The following is a 25,614-nucleotide window of genomic DNA, read 5'->3' on the forward strand; positions in this document are numbered from 1 at the left end:
GGAGATATCTGACGTTTTGTTTACCAAGGTGGAAATAAATTTGATGGGAATGACCAGCTTTCTGTTGACTAAGGTGTGTCTATTTGGGAAATTATCAACTTTCTGTTAACTAAGGTGTGTCTATTTGGAAAATGATCTGCTCCCTGTTAACTAAGGTGTGCCTGTTTGGAAAATCATCAACTTCCTGTTAACTAGGGTGTGTCTGTTTGGGAAATCATCAACTTCCTGTTAACTAGGATGTGTCTGTTTGGGAAATCATCAACTTCCTGTTAACTAGGGTGTGTCTGTTTGGGAAATCATCAACTTCCTGTTAACTAGGGTGTGTCTGTTTGGGAAATCATCAACTTCCTGTTAACTAAGGTGTGTCTGTTTGGGAAATGATCGACTTAAGACAGTGTACCTCTGTATGGAAATGGTCATTTTCCAGTTTACCAAGGGTATCTCTGATTAAGAAATCTTTCTGTCTAACAGAAGAAATGATCGACATTATGGATACCAAGGACTATCTCTGTAATCCACTTCCTGTTTTCAATATGTATTAATTTGACATACTTCGAAAATCCCCATAAAATGTACCATTCATTTCAAGACGGATATGAAATTCTATATTGGACATTGTTTATATCAGATAATTCCTAGAAAATATGAGTTTAAAATCACATAAATATTGTAAGTTATAAAAGCATCTTTGTTTTTAATGATTTGCTCGGAACATTGTCTCCATGTCTCTTCCATGGCGGGACGTATCCAGAGATAAATCATGCAGAGATATTAAATCTGAGTGTATTTATGTAAATACATTGAGAAAATTTCCATATAGCAAAAGTAAGAAATCTCGGAGTAAGCCAAGCGTTTCTGTCTTGTCTCTGAACTAAAGCTTTCAAGGCCAACCATCCGTAGCGTTTTATTTTTCAATATTCAGTGACCTCAGCTGAAGAAGATAATGTGTTATAAGAAAAATGGGACTAATTTTATTTACTATCAGTCGTAGAATGAATAAAAAAAAGAACAAGACGAAAATACACAAAGGAAGAAAATGTATATCATTTGTAACAGGGTAGTTTTTGCCTGGTGTCGGCCCATTAATTTTCTCTACCTTGTGGTATAATAGTTTGTATCTCGGTTTTGACATCATGGGACCCATTGTGTCGTTTCTCTGAGAGAGCTATATCGACGTCATGGTACACGGAGGAACGAATTTGGATTCGTTTCTGACTGATAAAAAACTGAATACTTGAGATCATTTGGATAAGCTGCAGACCTACATAAAAAGTATAGATACTGATATGCAAATACGAGAACACTGTACCAAAAAGTACCATCAAACATAGGAGTACCAAAAAGTACCATAAAACATAGGAGTACCGAAAAGTACCATAAAACATAGGAGTACCAAAAAGTACCATCAAACATAGGAGTACCAAACAGTACCATAAAACATAGGAGTACCAAACAGTACCAAAAAGTACCATAAAACATAGGAGTACCGAAAAGTACCATCAAACATAGGAGTACCAAAAAGTACCATAAAACATAGGAGTACCAAAAAGTACCATAAAACATAGGAGTACCAAAAAGTACCATAAAACATAGGAGTACCGAAAAGTACCATCAAACATAGGAGTACCAAAATGTACCATAAAACATAGTAGTATAAAAACGTATCATAAGACATAGGAAAACCAAGCAGTACCATAAAACATAGGAGTACCAAAATGTACCATAAAACATAGGAGTACCAAACAGTACCATAAAACATAGGAGTACCAAACAGTACCATAAAACATAGGAGTACCAAACAGTACCATAAAACATAGGAGTACCAAAAAGTACCATAAAACATAGGAGTACTAAATAGTACCAATAAGTTCGGTTCTAATATTTAGAATTTTAATTTTAAACAAAAGTAAAACGGCTTAAAGTAGGTTTGAATTCAAGAATTTGAATCTACATGCTTCCGTGAAATGGCGAGTGAAACAAAGCGGACATTATTAGAGTACACGTGTGTGTTTCATGTAAACAAAACAGAGAAACAAAACTTCAGCGGACAGGGTTTTATGTAAATCATCTTACGGCATGTTCTCCAAATAAGGGAATTAAGCAGAGAACACAGTCGTTTACTGACAACAAATAAAACGTTTCAGATAACAATAAATTATTTTTTACTAACAAGGAAGAATTAAAGATGTTGCAAAATCTTCCTCTCTTTTGATACAGAAATCTTCCACTGTCATCGAATGCCATTGTAGAAAAATACATTACGGAAACCAGGAAGATATTTGTTGAAGGTTGCTTTTGGTTTAAACAATATTTTATTTTCAGATTTTCATTTACAACATACATTGAAGGTTGCTACAGAGAATTTTGAGAAAAGACTGATGAGAAACAATTGTTGTTTTCAAATGTATCTCAGAAATTGTCAATGTTAAGGTTGTCATAAAAATGTGAAATACAATTAAAGATAAAATCATTCGGAGGTAAAAGGTAGTGAAATTTGTGTATTTACGGCAACAGGGAACCCCAAATGTTAATCACTTAGATTTCGTGTACACAAAAATAAGAGATGTGTTCCTTCAACTTGAAAAGTTGGGGACTTATTGTGATTGCAAAAGATATTGTTAATTACCAAAGGTTCTATGATGTGTTTTTAACGAATGGTGTAAAAATGAAAGATGGTAAAAGGTGTTTCCGGTAAGAAGTTCCGGGACGGCAGGAGACATTGCGCCCTGCTGACGATGGGACTATCAAACCATGTGTTCCTTCAGTATTTTAGACTTATATCCGGTGATATATAGCTAACTTCCGGAGGAATGATGACTGACTAAACCCTGTATAGATACTGGTAAAACTGTCACAATAGATATACTTTAACGATCCGGAAGAAACAACCATCTGGAATCATGCTGTTCAGGTAGCGAGCCTTCCTTGGTCAGTATACAATATATATTCTCAAAGACCATTAAAGTGGAAGACCAGATGTGTTGGCTGATACTTCCGGTCACCGGGTGGTGGTCAGTTTGGATGTATGCACAGATGACCAACACCGGAGACGGCGTTTACGAGCACATGTTAACAGCACACACAGCTACACTGTAACTCCAAGGACGTGCTATATATGATGTATACGAAAAATCCACGGACTGGTAGTACACTACATAAATCAATCCATCCACATGTATCAGATAGACTTTATGCATATACTGCAAATGTTTGTCGAATGTAATTTTTCATTGATGTGAAAGTGCATGAAGGTTTTCGCACCATCTGACGCTATGACACATTATTTTCAGTTTCACAACAAGAAACAGTATATTTTCCGTGAAATGTAACAAAGGACGGTACATCCGGGTTTCTGTAGTAACTATTACTCAACAACAAGTCACATTCTTGTTGATTTTAATTATAAGTAATTTGTACAGAGTCAGTCTCACGAAATCGACTCCAACCGTTTTTCAAGTGACTCAGTAATATCTATCTCCCTCCCTAGAAACCGACTGGAAATAGCAGTGACTCCCTTCCTGGTAAAGGATACTTAAGTTGGTTTAAATCGAGCTATTCATACTTGAAATAACTTAAAAGTTGTCAAAATACATTAACGTCATGGTATATTTGTAGCTTTCCCATCGAGCTGTGATCGTTACAAAGTCATCATATATTTGTAGATCTCCCATCGAGCTGTGATCGTTACAAAGTCATTATATATTTGTAGATCTCCCATAGAGGTGTGAGCGTCACAAAGTCATTATATATTTGTAGATCTCCCATAGAGCTGTGAGCGTTACAAAGTCATTATATATTTGTAGATCTCCCATAGAGCTGTGATCGTTACAAAGTCATTATATATTTGTAGATTTCCCATAGAGGTGTGAGCGTTACAAAGTCATTATATATTTGAAGATTTCCCATAGAGCTGTGAACGTTACATGTACTGATAAGTGACAAAAGGAAAAAAAATTATTGAAAATAAAAACACAGTATTTTCTGAATGTCTAATCACAGTTTGTTTAAAATAAACTTAACCCAAAAGTTTTGAGAATGTCGATGTTTAGAAAGGGATTTTTCAATATCTTTATAATTCACATACAATGTATACCTTCAAAAACAAGCCCGGGATACCATAAGTTAAGATGTCCTGTTGGGATTTTCAAAAAACTTGGAAATGCAAACCAGTCATTAAAGACAGGTAAAAGTCAATAAGATACTTCGCTCAGAATTAAAATGAAACCGACATGTCCAGATCCTAAGACCCTATTGGCTGTCTAACGATGCTGGCTTTAACCTTAGCTAACTACTATACCAGTACTGAACTAATTGGAGAGGCTACTGGGTGCAAACTTTCCTTGGAATTTCCAACCGAATTTCGTGGATAGACACAATTATTATTGGAAGTAATGACAGGTTATCTAAGGTGAAAATGACGCAGTTCATATTAACCAAAAAATAAGTAATTATTATAGGTAATGACATGTTTTCTAAGGTGGAGAGGGCACAGTTGATATTAACCGAAAATGTTCGTCTTTAATTATTTCAAATTCCATAGAAATGATTTTCTATAAGCTCGTGTTGAATACGCAAGTCCGTTCTCCAAGGTGAAGACGACTTTGATATTAACCGAAAACAGAGCTATTATTGGAGGTAATGACAGGTTATCTAAGGTGAAGGCGACACAGTTGATATTAACCGAAAATGTTCACCTTTAATTATTTCAAATTCCATAAAAATCAATTTCAATATAGCTCGAGTTGAATACATCAGTTCGTCAAGGCAAATGATTTAACCATTTATTAAATAATACATAACTACATTTATCTTTCTTTCTCTCTGCGTAATGCCTGCGGCAAGATAATTCCCAGTCATAACAAATGCCAATGTACTTGATCGATGCCCGAAGTACAATCCCGTTGACTGTTTGACACCTGTTAAATCTACCTCCTTTTCTACTTTATTGTTTTCCATTTTCGTCTGACCTTCTTAACAACAATTATTGAATATTGTACGTATGGTACGGATGATTTGTGTGCCGAGTATATATTATTTTTGATAATTCATTAAGTTGTATATGATTACGTACAGTCTCACAAAAATCTTTTTAAAACTGGTTGTCGTCATTCTGTTTTGTTCAATGCTTTATCATAAATATGCAAATGTGAAACGTGTTTGTATCATGTACTATCACAAAAGTCCAAGCCCGGGACCCCCGGGAAAATTAGCCTAGCCTACAGTCTTACCTTGACTGACCGCTGTAAACATATCCTTCCGTTTCCTCGCAGTAGAGAGAGATGTAATCACCAATACACAGATACTCCCCCATCCCCGGCTTCTCCTGGGTGTATCCGTGCAGCTGAAAAATCAGAACATACCTCAGGTACGAATTTCACAGGTGTGTCAAATATGTAACTCCCGTATCACAATATATATATATCATCCACACAATTTACGTTTGAAGAAGAATAATCCAGGTTCAGAATACTATGACCGTTTACACGTTGTCACGCATCAAGGAAGACTACTTTGTTTGGCTTGTTTATTGATGCCTGTCCGCCTTTATAACTAATAACAATATAATCTAGTAACAATCATATATAGTTATCATATACCGTCACACATGAATGCAATTAATCACAGCAAGTTTATTATCAATATTCCATGTAAACAAAGTACACTACTAGTTAGCTGTGTCGTAAGGTATGCTCTCGCCTGTAAAATAAGCGCTTTCCAACATGCAATGATTGATATAGGCGGTGGCATCAAGGAGCTTTAATATCATTGGCGCCACCGTGATGCAGAGGTGGCAACCCGCTACAGGGGAGGAGACGATGTTTGTCATCAAACATCACCCCTGGGAGGGACAAATACCGAGAGATGATCATTTTTGTCCCCAACTTGGAAGGACTGCGTGTTGTCAGTTTAACACTCGGGGCAGTCATATATAAACCAATAGTTAATAGGGATTATCCTGAGTTTACAACGCCGGGAACTTGTAAAGTTCCGAAGAAGGACATCCGACGTTTCAGAAGGTGTATATCTCCAATTTTACCGCAAATAGAGTGGTCACATTTACCGGTATTGATAGCTATTGATTATATTGATTTTTCATCGATACCTGCTGGATTGTCACTTTATACAACACGGAATGATTTCACGTGCGTTCACATATAATGATGATGATACGTGTTGTGTACATCATTCACAGAATATTAACTAATGTCCGTGTGTGATATCTCTTCATTCCTGTCAATCACCCGGCTGTTTAATTCATCCTACTAAGACACACAATCAGACGGTATATACATTTATACTCACATCACTCATATTTCTCATATTTCATCTGAGATATAAAACCTCTGCTGTTCACTGCCATATAGACCTTACTGTATACGATTCCTTCTGATTTGCTGTCCAGTCTTACTTCCGTGTGGACGTTTCAGCGACTACCAAGTTATATAATTAATATCCAACAGAAGTTCTCCGTCCCAATATATTACAAAGTATTACCGCACCATTGTAGTATAGACAATAGTCCAAAGACTGAACGGCTGGTCTCTTCATCAATTACCTCACTATTACGGAATGGACATCTGTTCTCATTTCCGTACGCAAATGCTCGGGTCAAAGGTCGCATGCTTCAGCAACATCAGAATTATCACTTCAGCATAAGTAACTCTTGCCTATTATTTTATTTTCATTTTTTCCGCAGTCACTTTCATCGGTCATTGTTAAAACCATCACAAGACAGCGCCCATTCATAAAACAGACATATTAAATCCTGACAAGGGCAGCACAATGTGTGAGTAGTACTGTGTGGGCAATGTTAGACAGTACTATACACTTTGTAATGTGTTGTGAGCATTGCTTTGAGGGTAAAACTAAGTGGGCGGTAATATGAGGGTAATGTTATATGGGCATACTATAGTACGTTTGGATTATTTTACACGTTCTCATCTTTTCTCTCACCATTTCAAAATCTAGTTGACTTGATCTCTTTCACCACGTACAGTTTAAGTGTAGAAACTTGTATGTGAAATTATCGTTAATGAAGGAAAAGGTTAAGAACAACATTGAAAACATTGAAATCATGATGAAGTTGTGTTAATCTGAATTTGTCATTAGGCTCGGTGAGTGTTTATATATGTCTCTGTATTGGATATATTCTTTGCTCGTGGCTTCCTAGATTTTAAAAATCCTCGATGAACATGCCCAATAAAAAAGAACAAATACAAAAGATTTTGTGCGTAACCATAACACACACGCGAACAACTGAAGAAGAGAAGGAGACCTTGAGGAAAGCTTTTGACAATATGGGACCAAATAAGAATTTGTCCAAAATTAAACCCAAGCCAATTTACATTGTTTATCTTAATCATGTCTTATTGGGTCTCTTATACCATGTAAAACATTTACTGGTTCCGTTAATCACACTACAGCGTTTGAAAGAGTTGTGGTCTTCATTACTACCGAATTCTTTATCACAGATAAAAGATTACTATCTACAATTTACACGTTAAATAGATAGAATAATGAATGCTTTTGGAAAACCATCCTATCACCCCCTGTTAATATTATGACGGCACAATAGACGATCACTACCTATAAGTATGCTATATAGACCTAATATATATAAATGAGCGTGAAAATACGAGAAATTGGTTTACATGTGTGTCCGTTTGGACACGTAAATGAACTAGAGGTCAACAGTCTTTCGCTCGTGCTTGTTTAAGAAGACTATCATACATACATGCATGCTGTATACAGGTTGTAACGACTGGAGCAGTTATTACATGTAATAGTACTGGTAGTGTTTCCAGATGTCTGGCGTCCTGCCTTACAACCAAATAGTCACCGATTTGTTCCACCGTAGGTGGCGAGACCCTTCGGCAGAGCCTTCAACAATGACCATTAGTCGTGTTGGTGAAGTGTTTAGTGGCTACTGGCACGGCCATGCCTGGTTTACTCTGACAGGCAATACACGTGCTCATTAGCGTTTTTACAAATGCTGATTACATGTGCGGCATTAGGTATTGTCGTAAGAACAGATTGTGTTGAAATATAGCAAACATCTTTTGTTTACATTTGCACATGTCAGTGTTAACCGGATTCGAAATTCACTTAATGCAATCATGAGACCTATGAACGCCACTCGACCAGTTAATGTAACGTAACTCTACTATAGAATAATGCACATACTACATGAAAACTGCAAAAAGCTACTGCAAGGCAGCGACATATATAACAATCATTTCTGAAATCTATTTTTTATTGTTCATGGACACGTATATACCATATCAATAAGCACATGCTTTGCGGGAAATTTGATGTATTTCACTTACATCACTAAAAGCGATCTTTGAAATAGCCATGATGTACATTCAGGGAATATTGCGATTCGTTCAAAATGTGTCCTGTACTCCCAGTGACGTTCATACCTTATTGAACGCCACGGAGAACTGGATCCCAGCATCAGATAGGAAAACAACACAAACAATATCATTTCGCTAATAGATTGGGATACGTATTGAGCTTCACGGGTCACTTCACCGGCATGAACACTAGTTCTGGTTATCCTCAAATACACGTACTTCGTATATCAAGGTATGTGAAATCGACAACATGTCGTCGAAAGTTTAGTGAAATATAATACTCTAAAACTGCAACGAACTGGAGATCATAAGTCCACATGTACGGAAATGACTTGACGATGATATGACAACACTTTGGTACGTTGTCGATTAATTTAAAAAAAACCTTCGTCAAAACACTCAATACTTGACAACAAAATTTTAGAAAGCGCGTCCGTTTTCTAGCTTAAGTCGTTGTTTGTTTTCGAACAAAATCCTGGATGAAACGTGAGAAAGAGAGGGTTTATCAATTTACGGTTGACAATATATTTATCTATTGTAATTTGTGTTTAGGTCTTTTAACATGTATTTGGACCCATGGTTACAAGCTGGGTATGTTTCTTGACCAACTTGTTTTTGTATTTATTAAATGCTGAAGTTATCGATAAAACAAAACAAGTTTCAAAGACCTTACAAGTCTTTTTTTTCGCTTTCAGATTCATTGGTAACATGCTGCCTTCCGATAACAATCAATTTATTTACCATGTCAACAGGATAAACTCTCAAGAATTTGAAATCAAAGAAGTGACAGTTCCTATATATCTAAATTACGACATAAACAACAGAGACAACGTTCAAGAAGCCATATTACAATATGGTGAATATACATAAGGTGTTGTAAGTTTCCCATTTCTAGATAGCAACTACCTGCTTTCGAAGTATATGATGTTTACGTTGCATCTGATGCGACATTCCGATTTTAACGATAAATTTTAACATCTTGGCCAACAACCATAATGTTAGGAGATACGGCATGTTAAAGATGATGATAAAGTTGTATGGTTGTCATGATTTCATCGGAAACATTGTCGTTTTCGTCTCTTGTCTATAATCTGATGTTCGTTTAGTTACACTCTATCAGTTGATTTCGTTATTCCTTTTACTACTATGCCCTAGTTCTAAGAACGAGACAATTGTTTGGCCTAAATTATGTCGTCCATGAAGTTTTGTTTTTCACTGGGTGTAAGTTTGGAGGGTCTCTGTATAAAGGTCTATGTTATATTGAACTAGATCGATAAGGAGTTAGAATTACGTTTTGTTTACACGTCGGGTGCTCTTGTTCTGGACACGCCCTAGACAACTAATGGAGTAAAGATAAGTCCATAAAAACCCGGATGTAATTAACGAGTAACACTTGAACAACAAACGATTGTTACCATATGATGAAGCTGACCCTGCAGGGAAAGTCTTTCGGCTGGTGTGCTACCATTATACATTAATCTTTGGGGATTTCAGGGGGTACATGTTGGTAGACATTATTAGCTGGTCTGTCAGATGCTCCACATGAAAATAAACATCACATTAGTAAATCATTTCGTACATGACATCTACAACAACAACAAAATGGTAGAGATATACCATTGATTTTATTTACTACTTCTTTACCTTCGGAGTTCGAGACAGTTGGCAAAATAGCACATATATTGTATGATCTAGTTATCCTGTAAGCAAACATCCGGAATCTTAGGAATTAGAAAAAAACTTTTGACACCTATATTATCTGTGTTTTTACACTAAATCGACCAGATGTGAAGTATGGTCTACGTGTTCAACTTAACGAAGGATTTCAATGTACACAGGTGTCAGGGAACAATTAATGTCGTCTATAGACCTCAACTGTCGTTATCTTTCCTGTCGTCATAGTAACGATATCAAAATTCAAATTTTCATCGTATAATGAACCGGTATACTGCCACTGACCTTTCAGATATAAACGATTGAGCACTCGCCTGGCGTATGTTTGGAACGAGTTCACTTTCTGTTGACATGGTACCTAGGATTTAAATACGTAATACTGACGGAAGAACACACAGGGGAAGATTGTAAAGTAATCAACCTTAGCGGGGATAAAAATTTCTCACCTGATCGTTACATAACCTGCGATAACAAAAACTGCACACCACGAAAACAGACACATTTCTGAATCAGTGAATCTATTTACTAAACACTATTATGACAGCATTCACACATTTGGTTCCAACAAATTGGTTTACTTTCACGTTACTCTCTTTTTCAAATTATATTTAACGAAATTGACGACGAGCCAACAACACAGACACTAGCTCTGAAGGCCGAAATTGATAAAGTGATTGGTGAGAACTTGTATGTGGGCGTTACGAAATCGGCTGCAGTAGTAGCTATTGTACATATGGTCCCGACCTACAGATAATTACCTCCTCCCTACCATTCGATACCTAATGCTGTTTGATATCAATTTAATCCTATAGAAATCGTCCATTATGTTAGATTATAACTCAATTTTACCATAAAAGTTACGATTTACTGGATTGTTCCCAAACAGGTCACCATAATACCCCTATCACCCGTACCATGAATATCTGTATCAGTCCCGCTTCCATCACCCAACACCACAATATCCTTACATCGTCCTACATCCAAGTTACCATGATACCTCTATCACCCGTACCCTGTATATCTGTATCTGTCCCGCTTCCATCACCCAACACCACAATATCCTTACATCGTCCTACATCCAAGTTACCATGATACCTCTATCACCCGTACCCTGTATATCTGTATCTGTCCACATTCTATCACCCGACACCACGATATCCTTACAGCCGTACAACACATCAATACCACTTCTATTCCTCACATGATATTACCACGATATTCCTTCCATACGTACCACGTAAAAATCCCGATTAAGTTTTCTACCGTCTACTATTCCGACAACTATAATGATCAGATCTGCTGTTTATTTAATATTATACACAATCAAGATCCGTGAAACCAGATTAAGATATAACAAAGATTTACATGGAAACCCTAGAAAACGCACAAAGAGAATGAGACTAGTATGAAGGAAGGGAAACGTTAAAGTAGATTTATAAATTATCATCGTTAATTGATTGGAATGAGGAATAAATACACTGTATATACATCGTACACAACGGCTAAGATACACAACACAGTTTCCTAAACAGGAAAACACCTTCAACAAAATTATAATTCACTCGCAAAATGAACAAACGTCAATCCAGGTAATGGCACGTTCTCAAAATGGGAAACGGGTTGATTAGAAAAAATACGATTAATGATTTCAAAAAAATTGATATAGAGATCTTCGTCATCAACGTTTCTTCTAAATCAGTCGCAATGTTTCCTACAGTGAAACCAACCAGATCACCTTTCCAAAGATTTGTAGAGAAGTGTTATGATTTCGATTTCACAAAATTTATGTGGTGACTTACCTTCCGGATCACCTGGTCTTATTCTTCCTGCACTTTAGTAATGGTCTCCGTGTGAAACTTTTTTTGTTAATGAAGTATTTACTTTTTCTTTACGTCAATCCAGAAAAGGAATCATTTGTGTGTAATTCAAATTATTTAAAGGAAATCCAAACACGAAAAGAAAATTCCATCAAAAATCAGGAGACATGTTGATGAAGACGAGTCTTTACATTGTTTCAATTTCATTGCGACTTTTTGAGCATGTATACTTAAAATGTCTACCCACGGGTTGAACATTTCAAAACTCACACCTGGCAGAAGTATGATTTACACAGTATTTTTTTTGACCGAGTGACGATCTACCAGCTTACATCAAAGTGAGGATAGACTTCTTTTTTATATGTTTATATTTTTTATACCGATGTTGTCTCATCGAAGAGTTCTTGGCATCTTTTCAAGAACAATTTATTATCGAGAACAACTCGTAAAATGGTGTATTATGTAAGAATTGAATGTCTAGTGCAAGACAAAGGCAAGGACTCTTTCCAGTATGTCCTACCGTGTGTTCTGTTGAAACTAACACGTCCCTATACATCAAACAGTTACCGTGTATACATTCCTGGCAAAACCTTTTATCAATCCCATGAAGACGAGAACTATTATCGGGTAAGTTTCGCTACTGGCAAAAATATCATATCATAATCAATATTTAATCATAGTTAATGACGTTAGCGAAGGACAATAAATTGTTTGAAATGACCGTTTAAATTCACACCTTCAGTTATCTACAATATAATGTAGTAAATCACTAGATTGATCTTAGCTTGATGTATCGATGTAATAGGGTTTGTAGGCGAGTCTAACAGGACGTATCAACGTCTACAACCCTAAATAGAACGGTTAAAAAAAATAGCTGACTGCTCTATCATTTAGAGTGATCCAAAATTCAGTTACAAGATTACTTGTTTTTTATTAAAGTGTTATGGATGTCTTGTTTTTTTATCAAAGTGCCATGCATGTCTTGTTTTTAATTAAAGTGTAATGCATGTCTTGTTTTTAATAAAAGTGTCATGCATGTCTTGTTTTTAATTAAAGTGTCATGCATGTGTTGTTTTTAATTAAAGTGTCATGTATGTGTTGTTTTTAATTAAAGTGTCATGCATGTTTTGTGTTTAATTCAAGTGTCATGTATGTGTTGTTTTTAATTAAAGTGTCATGCATGTGTTGTTTTTAATTAAGGTGTCATGCATGTCTTGTTTTTAATTAAAGTGTCATGCATGTCTTGTTTTTAATTAAAGTGTAATGCATGTCTTGTTTTTAATTAAAGTGTAATGCATGTCTTGTTTTTAATTAAGGTGTCATGCATGCCTTGTTTTTAATTAAAGTGTCATGTAAGTGTTGTTTTTAATTAAGGTGTCATGCATGTTTTGTTTTTAATTAAAGTGTAATGCATGTCTTGTTTTTAATTAAAGTGTAATGCATGTCTTGTTTTTAATTAAAGTGTCATGTATGTCTTGTTTTTAATTAAGGTGTCATGCATGTCTTGTTTTTAATTAAAGTGTAATGCATGTCTTGTTTTTAATTAAAGTGTCATGTATGTCTTGTTTTTAATTAAGGTGTCATGCATGTCTTGTTTTTAATTAAAGTGTAATGCATGTCTTGTTTTTAATTAAAGTGTCATGTATGCCTTGTTTTTAATTAAAGTGTCATGTAAGTGTTGTTTTTAATTAAGGTGTCATGCATGTTTTGTTTTTAATTAAAGTGTCATGCATGTCTTGTTTTTAATTAAGGTGTCATGCATGCCTTGTTTTTAATTAAAGTGTCATGTAAGTGTTGTTTTTAATTAAGGTGTCATGCATGTTTTGTTTTTAATTAAAGTGTCATGCATGCCTTGTTTTTAATAAAAGTGTCATGCATGTCTTGTTTTTAATAAAAGTGTCATGCATGTTTTGCTTTTAATTAAGGTGTCATGCATGTCTTGTTTTTAATAAAAGTGTCATGCATGTCTTGTTTTTAATTAAAGTGTCATGCATGTCTTGTTTTTAATTAAAGTGTCATGCATGTCTTGTTTTTAATAAAAGTGTCATGCATGTCTTGTTTTTAATAAAAGTGTCATGCATGTTTTGCTTTTAATTAAGGTGTCATGCATGTCTTGTTTTTAATTAAAGTGTCATGCATGTCTTGTTTTTAATTAAAGTGTAATGCATGTCTTGTTTTTAATAAAAGTGTCATGCATGTCTTGTTTTTAATTAAAGTGTCATGCATGTCTTGTTTTTAATTAAGGTGTCATGCATGTTTTGCTTTTAATTAAGGTGTCATGCATGTCTTGTTTTTAATAAAAGTGTCATGCATGTCTTGTTTTTAATTAAAGTGTCATGCATGTCTTGTTTTTAATTAAAGTGTCATGCATGTTTTGCTTTTAATTAAGGTGTCATGCATGTCTTGTTTTTAATAAAAGTGTCATGCATGTGTTGTTTTTAATTAAGGTGTCATGCATGTCTTGTTTTTAATTAAAGTGTCATGCATGTCTTGTTTTTAATTAAAGTGTAATGCATGTCTTGTTTTTAATTAAAGTGTAATGCATGTCTTGTTTTTAATTAAGGTGTCATGCATGCCTTGTTTTTAATTAAAGTGTCATGTAAGTGTTGTTTTTAATTAAGGTGTCATGCATGTTTTGTTTTTAATTAAAGTGTAATGCATGTCTTGTTTTTAATTAAAGTGTAATGCATGTCTTGTTTTTAATTAAAGTGTCATGTATGTCTTGTTTTTAATTAAGGTGTCATGCATGTCTTGTTTTTAATTAAAGTGTAATGCATGTCTTGTTTTTAATTAAAGTGTCATGTATGTCTTGTTTTTAATTAAGGTGTCATGCATGTCTTGTTTTTAATTAAGGTGTCATGCATGCCTTGTTTTTAATTAAAGTGTCATGTAAGTGTTGTTTTTAATTAAGGTGTCATGCATGTTTTGTTTTTAATTAAAGTGTCATGCATGCCTTGTTTTTAATAAAAGTGTCATGCATGTCTTGTTTTTAATAAAAGTGTCATGCATGTTTTGCTTTTAATTAAGGTGTCATGCATGTCTTGTTTTTAATAAAAGTGTCATGCATGTCTTGTTTTTAATTAAAGTGTCATGCATGTCTTGTTTTTAATTAAAGTGTCATGCATGTCTTGTTTTTAATAAAAGTGTCATGCATGTCTTGTTTTTAATAAAAGTGTCATGCATGTTTTGCTTTTAATTAAGGTGTCATGCATGTCTTGTTTTTAATAAAAGTGTCATGCATGTCTTGTTTTTAATTAAAGTGCCATGCATGTCTTGTTTTTAATTAAGGTGTCATGTATGTCTTGTTTTTAATAAAAGTGTCATGCATGTCTTGTTTTTAATTAAAGTGTCATGCATGTCTTGTTTTTAATTAAGGTGTCATGCATGTGTTGGTTTTAATTAAGGTGTCATGCATGTCTTGTTTTTAATAAAAGTGTCATGCATGTCTTGTTTTTAATTAAAGTGTCATGCATGTCTTGTTTTTAATTAAAGTGTCATGCATGTCTTGTTTTTAATTAAGGTGTCATGCATGTCTTGTTTTTAATAAAAGTGTCATGCATGTCTTGTTTTTAATTAAAGTGCCATGCATGTCTTGTTTTTAATTAAGGTGTCATGTATGTCTTGTTTTTAATAAAAGTGTCATGCATGTCTTGTTTTTAATTAAAGTGTCATGCATGTCTTGTTTTTAATTAAGGTGTCATGTATGTCTTGTTTTTAATTAAAGTGTCATGCATGTCTTGTTTTTAATTAAGGTGTCATGCATGTCTTGTTTTTAATTAAAGTGTCATGCATGCCTTGTTTTTAATTAAAGTGTCATGCATGTGTGGTTTTAATTAAGGTGTCATGCATGTCTTGTTTTTAATTTAAGTGTCATGTATGTGTTGTTTTTAATTAAAGTGTCATGCATGTTTTGTATTTAATTAAAGTGTCATGTATGTGTTGTTTTTAATTAAGGTGTCATGCATGTGTTGTTTTTAATTAAGGTGTCATGTATGTGTTGTTTTTAATTAAAGTGTCATGCATGTTTTGTGTTTAATAAAATTGTCATGCATGTCTTGTTTTTAATTAAGGTGTCATGCATGTCTTGTTTTTAATTCAAGTGCCATGCATATTAATTACAAAACATGGAATCCTTGGTATATATGAAACTAGTATTTTGATAATTAAAAAGACTATTGTATTTCGTTGTGTATGTTCCAGCTCATGAGGACACCCTTACCCTTGCTAAACTAGTTAATAATACTGTCCTGGTGGTTGATTTTCCAATCTACCATGGGGATAAGTGGTTCCTTATTCATATACCTAAAATAGCAAATGGTTGCTTTTCTCCGAGCCTGAAAATTAATTATTTTCGTGCATTTTCTACCAATAAAATGCCAAAAATAGCCCATTGAGTAGATTTCGTGTATAGGCGGTGCCTTGAGAAGAACAATCATTGTTACCCTCAAGTTAGTCCGAACGCATTCTTGCAAGGTCATTACTAGAGTCAGCGTCTTAAAAATCATAAAAAAAAATTCACAAAAAAATAAAATTTAATATATTCTTAAAATTCTACAAGGAATGTGCTTTACAGTGAAGCTGCACAATAGCATGTACTAGATGCTGTAGCAAGGTTAAGAAATAATGGACAAGGGTTGAATATTAGGGAAATGATCGCCATGTTTACAATCCTGATATTTTTATCATCGAGTGGCGTATTATGGAATAGTGGTGTCAGCACTAGGCAGTTAGATATTAGGTATAATGCATTTGCGATTTATAACGTCTCCGCACCTGTCTGTCATGAGCATGCTATGAAGAGATAGCACCGGGACGAGTTTGTATGAATAATAGTTGGTCAAGTAGGGTTATGGAAACAAAGTGTTATTACAACCACACCCTTGTTATTTATTGTTAATTTTGAAAATACAATTTTCTTTACATTTCGGATTCTATCCCAGTGTTCCTTGTGTTGTTGTGAAGATTGACTTAATATTTGTAGGCAACTCGACAACAGCTTGACGTGACTAAATATGCCACAAAATAGGAACATTCAATAACATTTAGAGATAACGTCATAGTCAGAGGTAACCTTACGTAACATGTCTTGACGTCATCTTTATAACTATCCCCTGTGATTAACTCTACTAGGAACCATATTATTCGGGTATACAGTTTAACCATTCAGTCTCTACAAATTGTTGGAATAACGTACATTCTACATCAGATTTGTGTGTAATACTTACTACAGTGTTTAACACCTACAGGTGAGAGTGGTAGAAAGATTCTGTGTACAACATCATGATAACATCCAGACAGAAAACAGGAAAGCTGAAGAGGGTGTCACTTCTAACCTCTCAAATATGACGTTAACATAAACCAACCATCAAGGCGAAGCACATGCGCGAACATGTCACCTAGTTACCAAGGTCACATGTGATCACATGATCCTGTCACTGTCACTGACAGTTTTTTTAGAATATATTGTATTTCCTTAATCCTTGATGGTAGAAATGGCTGAAGAAGGAATCACGGACTCACCTTCATTGTCCTTGAAGTTAATGATGTATCACTGTAAGACGTGGTTATATAATAACTTCACTACGATATGGACGTGTTCTGACCAGGCTACTACTGGTCTAAGCTCCGAGGAAACATATATATATATATACACGCTTGTTATTTCTGTTGATTGTTTCCAGACAAGATGTTTAATCTGAATACATCGTACATTTACTTGTTTCATGCCTCATTCATAATGCATACTCCACAGTTCTCCCTGCTCTACCGTAAGTGGGTCTCCTGTACTCAGATTTTGCTTTAGTTTCTCAATTTCTTATCACACATCTGAATAAGTGTTATTAAAAAGATAATGGACTCTTAATGTGCAATGTAATTATTACAATATTTATACAAAAGATTATACGCAAAAATATGACACGGATGGATTAACTGAATCACAACGACGTTATGAAAAGACACCAAGAACATTATCATTCTAACAGTGTCTATTAGTTGAAGACATGCCAATGTTCAGCAGATAATGTAAATAGTCTTGTTTATACGTCCCAAACAAAGAAAATACCAACATGTCAACATGATCATAATCCAAAATCAATGTCAACAAAAACTAGGGCAATATATAATCAAAAGAAAAAAATGCTATGGAGATTCATGAAAGAAAGAATAAGGAGAATAAGACCAGGTGTTCCGGAAGAGTAAGTGTCATCTGCTTCATCGTCGAATCCCGTCATATATATCTTAGTCAATCCCAGTAAGTAATGTCACGTCCTCAAATGACAACAAGGTGTACAACAAGGGAACCGAGAAATGCCTTAACAATATCATCTTCGACATCAGGGAAAATGACAACAACTAGATTATCAGCCGTGTCATGCTGGTTTTAACCGAAACATGTTGGGTATTCATAATTAAAACTCTGACCGTTTTTATGGAATATTATACGATATAATGATACTAATGTTAATTGATAGGGTAGTCACTTTTGGTGTCCGGGTGTATAAGAAAACGCTGGCACGTGAAAAATATCTTAATTGGTGCTAAAACATCAATAATCATTTCACCCGCAATTACACATGAAATGATCTAAACAATCCTGACTGGTGCTTTGGGTAAAGATAAGTCATAAACTTGATGCTCTACTGGAGTTTTCCAATATTTCAACATAGTTCCATACATTCTTTTTAAGGCCTCTCGTGTCTTTGACACCGATCAGCGATCCGTCAAGTTCAGTAAAGATAGTGTAAAATATTCTACCGGCGCCAAAGGCTGCAGTTGTTACAGCACCTACACACCAGCTATATCTAACGATATCTAAAGGCTGCTATACTGTTGTGTTTTGGCTCTGTTTACGTATGTGTCAATCTGTTATTATATCTACAGAAAGGTGACGTCTGTAACATCTGAGGATGAAATGTGGTTGGAGATTGACAAGACACAGAACCCTAGCATTACAGTAATTTTATTGAAAGTGTTCATTCAGATGATAGTTCAAAAGTCTATCAGACAACTGAGGAAAATCAAAAATGATCGAAAATCGAGATGGAGAGGTACGCTAGCCAATAAATTTCATAATTTTCAAATGGAAGGTAATTTTAAAACAATACCAAGGACATGTGTATATTCTGAACCGTGCTACTTTTTCGAGTGCAGGTTACGGCGAACCTCGAGGACTGAAAGTCCACTGGCAGTGTCTACCACCAGGTATCTTAAAGATTGTACAAAAGACACACAAGTAAATAGCACCTGTAAATACAAATTTAAAGAATGCAGATCTCAAATACAACAGAGACTCAGAACAACCTCTCGTCACATTCAGACACAGTATAAAACATTTCACAAACAATCTTTGCTCCCGGTGATACATCTATTGTGTAATCAATGTTAAGATGGATTACAAATTGTCACAGTTATAAATAAGACTTGAGTGTGTACCAGTCTTGCAGCAAACCAGTGATATGTGTGAGGGTTTTGGATCGAATCTGATAATCTAATGAAATGTAAAGCCATTTTGGATGGGCTTATAAAATGAAATTGATCATGAAAATGTTCTGGATTTGCTTCAAAAGAATAATGTATAAATCGTGAATCCATTCTGATTGAGTTGCTGAACGTGAATCTGTTCTGAGTTGTTGAAACGTGAATCCATTCTGATGGAGTTGTTGAAACGTAAATCTATTTTGGATAGGGTTCGAAAGTTCAATGGAGCGTAAAAACGGTTTGGACATGGTCTGAAAGTTTAATGAATTGTGGAACCATTTTGGACATTGTACAAAAGACACAAGTGAATAGCACCTTTTAATACAGACTTAGATAGAGTAGAGCCAAAAATTAATTAAACTGCATCATACATCTGCTTCGCCCTGCCAAGTATCGTCTGTTAGACTGTATCACACAGTTGTTTCGCCCTTTTAGAACTCTTCAGTGATGCTAAACGCCTAAATTTTGAAGCCTAAGATGTGACCGAGGAAAATCCAAAGTATCCGAAAATAAAGTAAAAACCTAGACGGTGAGATGTAGTAGCTCCATAATTCAAAAGTGCTCTAAAGATCAATGAACCGTGAAGCATTCCATCAAAACAATATTTTATGTTATAATAACGGGAACACACAACATGCTTTAGATAGAAAACAAACAGCGCATGTTGATTCCTCTCTCAAAGAAAGGCATCAGTAAACTGCATTGGTTAAGGATGTAGTTGTTCTGAGTAGGCTTGTAGTTGTTCTAAGTAGAGGTTTGGACAGGGTTTGAAGGTTTCATAAAAAGTCTTTTGTCGAGTATTCGACAGAAGTGCGAAAATGTTTATAAAAAGGTTCGGGGTTATTTTCTTTTAAGTGCCTTGACGTGCGATGTCAGGTTTGGTGAATTCTGTCGGAAGATAACAAAATAGACTGAGGTATGTCTAAATCTGTACCAGTCACTCACCAACCCCGGTCAATCGTAAAGAAATGTTGATGAGATGATGCGAGGTTACTACCGTCAGAGATGTCATGGCGACTTCGCCAACTAGGGTCGATGACGTTTCCAAAACAAACAGATGTTATATGTACGTGTGTGTATTATTGATGGTTCTCGCACTTGCTGAACGACAAGTTGACGGAACAATTGAAGTATACTGCTGGAAATTCGCAAGGAAAGCGATAGCAAAACATATTGATAGATGATTGTCAACATTCAGATAATTATCCTTCTCTCTGCAATTACCAGGAATCCAACAACTCGGAAAAAGATTGATGTAACGTGAATATGTGATCACAACATTAGAATATCAAAGAGGAAGGTCCATTTTATCTTTGTGTCCCGGGTCATCAAATAATCAATTTCGCAACAATTATTGGAAATAAACACCTGGAAGAATTGGCTCAGACGGTGGCAAACAAGTATTCAGGTTTTGAATGTAAACTTCACACATTCAGAAAGTAATCCCAAGGATTTTTATTGAAATTCATGGACTTAAATTTCTGCTGTTTTCTGTCACTACCGGAATGTTCCGCCAGAGGTAGTGATGGTTTCAGAGTAATCTGTACCAAATTTAACATAAAATTAGTATTTTAGAGATGTTAAAATTTCATTTGCTGAATCAAAGCATCACTGATAATCTGGAGAACCTCCTCTCAACATCTAGTATAGACATTAAACTGGTGTGTCGCTTGTCGTGAGGTCAATAGTGGTTTACGATTCCAATGAAATCAGAATCTGGTGTAAAGATCTTTAATGTAATACTTATGAGAAGTACACGTAATGTTATGCATCTGTAAAGGTAAAAGTTGAAGTTAAATTAAAACCGGTCAAACTGTGTCCCGATATCACACGTATTGTTCTTAACCTAAACAACGGAGAGGCATTCCTAAAATGACCTCATTGTACTAGACACCTATTATAGATATTTTTACTAATTTTTGTAAATGCCTTTCTCCAAATATGGAACTAATATTTCTCATGCAAAATCTTATTTCACATCTTATTAATGAAACACAAACCCTTACATAAGATATTGTTGTTAATGATACACAAACCCTTACATAAGATATTATTTTTAATGAGACACAAACCCTTACATAAGATATTATTTTTAATGATATACAAACCCTTACATAAAACATCTCGTAACGAACTTCACACAGGATGACGTATGCTTCTCGACATTCAACAAAAAGGTTGGTTTCATTCACACGCTTAATGACCGGCTCACTGTATCTAAATAAATACATGCACGCTTCAACACCTTAAGATAATTTACTAATGATTAAGTGTTACTAAAGGATTAGTTACCTTTATACAGAAACCAACGTCAAACTGAATATAATATTCCGGAATATTTATCACCGTCTTCCACTTTTCTGTCGGGCCGTTTAGTACGCCCCTCAATGGAGAGGGAATACATCGTTAACAAGATATAAACAACAGTTTACCTTTATGTACCTGTTTAGAGTCATGACTCAGCAACACGATTAATGTATTTATTAATTAGCAGGAACATACAGATACGCAACAGATACGCAAAGCAGGTCGCGATGTACTGTTATCTGAACGACTCCTATTGGATAAGCGGAAAATCAATTACGGGAACTGTAACTAGACAAAATGACATTCTCTTCCCCATCGGACAGAAATATCCACCCAGTGAGGGTAAGATATCTCTATTTTGCCGGGGTAAGACACCTGCAGGTAGAGAACATAAACACGTGCTAAACTGGAAGCTGTATTAAGACGTGATATACGTGACTGATTGATGTGGACAGTTTCAGTCTGATATTATTGTATCTGATCGTCTTTCTTTATCCAAATCAAATTTAAGTGCATTATGACAATGATACAGCATTACAATGGTGTTTGTACAATGTATAATGTAGATTACAAATTGGTGAAAGTAAAAACAAGAGTCATTATTTGCGTGATTTGGTTTCCATATTTGTCAGCATACACCTGTCTCATTATTCTTTTTCTAGTATGATGGAGATAGGGGATAGAGAAAACAACTTTCCCTATCTTGACGGTAGGACAAAGAAACCTCTCCCCCTAGAGGAGATTCCCAACATTCTAACCCTCGGCTTCTATTAATCTCTCGTTTCACTGTGAAACTCGGGATGAAATGGCGTCATATCTTGTACGTCACATTTAGTACTTGTGTACTTGATAACTTTCACTTGACTAAATGACATTTGGAAATTCCATCACTTTTGATCAAATGTGATGTCTTGTACCGTAAAACTGGACAAGGTAGTAGCATGTCCTGTTTACGTACAGTAAAAATGAGTAAGATTTATTTATTTATGGGTTTTATGATGTACTTATAGATAACAATAAAGACAATATTTCTTTTTCTGTAATCGAAACGTCTTCACATTATACTATATAACATCGTACAATCAGATGTGATGACGTCATACTCTGGACTTGTATTGTACTTTTCTCTTCCATGTTTTATACTGTAAAACAATACACAATTGCGTCACGCCTCGCGCCGGCGACGAGGAGACATAACAACAACGAACAAGAGGTCTGTAGATAGAAGTGTTGGGCATCTCGCTAGCACTGAGCCTAACAAGCAGATGGCAAGACGATGACGGGCCAATGTTTCCGGAAACTTCAAAGACAATGTGTAAAGTCTATAAACGAGAACAACACAAAGATGGAAACTGCCGTAATTTAGAGGAAAACACACCAATATTTATATAAGCAAAGTTCAAATGCCTTAAGCATCTTGCTAAGATAGAAGAAGGAGCTCGGCACTGTTCCAGATAATTAAGTAATCATGCGAAGTAAAAGTACGATCTAAAGAGGTGCCATGGGCCTGTATAAAACATATCAAATATGCCCCAGGTTTATATGTATTTATATCATGTATTTGAAATGTTGCGATATTAATGCATTTTTGTCATAAAAGTTTGTCGCGTGAGATGTTTTAAAAACAACCAGAGAATACCGGTTTATCTACAAAATCAAAATTTAAAACTGAAAATTGATAAAACAATGGGAAAATATGAACAATGAAAAGTAAAAGCTGTTTCAACCAGTTCGAAAAGGTGAGCGTCTTCCGCTTCATCGACTAAACCTACTATGTAGGTAAATCCAGTTATAATTTATAACAAGGAAATCATCAGATATACGGACGATCATCTGACTTAATATCGCACCAGGAAAAAAGATATTTATTTAATTCACAATAAGATGATTATAATCTTCATCAAATTGCATCTCTCGAAACCCCGTCTCATAAGTGTTCTCGTCAGTTGACCACATAGTGACATTTTGTATACTGAATTGAGGAAGCAAGTGCGTGTATGATACTACGTAGAAATAGAAAGTGTAGTCTTATACATTGACAGTGAAAAACCAAACCATGTTCCTAATATCGATAAAAGAATGTTTATTTACTGAGCTTCACAACCTGCGAGCAGCCCGGGTCATATTGGAACTGGGTTTCCTAGTAGTTGCTAGCGGTTACCTCATTGACAGTGAACGGGAGACCCGGTGCATACCATCCAGACCTATTCTGGTAAAGTTTGTTGTCTCAAGACACAACCATTACGGTATAGGACGATTGGATCCTCTACCTTTCTAAGGCCCCAAATATCGTCCCGAGTAGGCAGCGTCGAACACACTCGCTTCGCATATCAAAGTCCGACGCCCCATCGACCGAGATATCAAGGCCACTAACATTAGGGTAACAATGTCTGCCGCCCCAACGACCGAGATATCACGCCCCCTCGCGTTATGGTAACATAGTCCGACGCCCCACCGACCGAGATTTTTAAGGTTCTTAGCGATATGGTAACGATACCGACAAGTTAACAAATTGTGACTCCAATTCCAAATCAATGACACAATAATAAAACATAAACGAAACAAAGATTAACGGTTGATGGGATCCTTGAAAAGATACAAATCGCATTAGTCTATGTGTTCCGGAAGGTCATGCGTCTTCCGCTTCATCGACGACACCCACCACAAAAATGTTTTGAGGTGAGTGTATCACTCTTTCTTTGTGAGTTGAGATTAAGGGTTAAAATCCTAAGCATTCTTCGTGTAGTAATAATACTTTGATAGTATACCACATTATGTCGCCGACCAGAACAATGAGATTTATGTAACAGAAGTCATTATTTAACCCCATACCACCGCTAGGATTCGAATCAGAGACCTCTGGATTACTAGTCTCCTGCTCAACCGAACAAAGCTAGGTTCTCTCTAGTCGAGTGCTATATAACGGGTAAAATTTACCAGGGTTACATACTCCACCTCCAGAAAAATAACCAGGCGATACCGTGATGTCTGTTGGACAATAATGCAGCTTTTCCCGAAGTCCCTACGTGAACGCTAATGAAACGGAAGTCATTATATATCAGTATGCCTGCGTTTTCCGCTACGATTTAAGCCAGTGTTACACAAAGTGATGTTTTCAACAGACTCGTTCCCATATCATGATGGTAACAAGTTCAGAACAAAACGACAAACCAAGCAACAACGGTCTGGTCACAAATAATTTCGTTCTGTGTGAATCGGTATCCTTCCATTGGCGACGAAGTGTAGAGCGCGTGCTATCAAGCACAACATGGCACTTCTGGGAAATAAACCGCAAAACTGTACTTCCCAAATGTCTACTTCTTTTAAGAACTTGTATATCGTTATGAAAATCTGACATTTCTGCAATAGAACAGATACTGAGTACATAATAATTTTTGACGGGAGCCCCATTAGTAGTACTTACCGGTCGTAATGTTGTTCTGTCACTTCGTCTTTGAATTGTATCATTCATAACTTGGTTAACTTCTATCCGAGAGATACAATGACTATCACCGACTGTAACAGAGTGTACGTGTACCACAAGGGAAGGCAGACACTCCGCAATAGTAGCACCCCTGGTGGTAGTATTTCCTCATGAGCAATTAAACAATGGTTTCTGTTAGTTTGTTATACAAATTCATCTGATGGACAGGTCTGATGAGGTTTCCGTGGTATTAATATAGTTAGGGAATGGTATGGGAGAGGAATGAGCTAGGGGCTCTCTAGTACACAACATGAATCTGTCACCGACTAGTCTACAAATAATAAACACTGAGTGCATCTCTCTCCACTCAGGCGTGAATGCGACCTCTGACCTCATTAATTAGGTGTGATCAGGAATCTCCCCAACTAATACGTGAATGTACAACCCTCCACTCACGAAGGCTAACAGTACCTTATTGCTGTGTAAATATAGAATTTTACATACTGGACGAGTCCAAGACGTTTTTATTTTTACCAGCCTAAGCCAGCAAAAATTT

General features: G+C 35.6%; 1 protein-coding gene across 1 annotated transcript in view; it reads right to left on the reverse strand.

Annotated features, from left to right (window-relative positions):
* Nucleotides 1-25,614, reverse strand: part of LOC132555029 (inositol 1,4,5-trisphosphate receptor type 1-like) — a 148,139-nt gene that overhangs the window by 115,085 nt on the left and 7,440 nt on the right. Inside the window, exon 2 of the mRNA XM_060219366.1 lies at nt 5,229-5,341. Within this exon, the coding sequence (XP_060075349.1) occupies nt 5,229-5,341 (113 nt within the window). The remainder of the gene's footprint in view (nt 1-5,228; nt 5,342-25,614) is intronic.

This window comes from Ylistrum balloti, unplaced genomic scaffold (genome assembly GCF_031769215.1).
Source record: "Ylistrum balloti isolate Yb309-2 unplaced genomic scaffold, AGI_CSIRO_Ybal_v1 Utg370450, whole genome shotgun sequence".
Classification (NCBI taxonomy): Eukaryota; Metazoa; Mollusca; class Bivalvia; order Pectinida; family Pectinidae; genus Ylistrum; species Ylistrum balloti.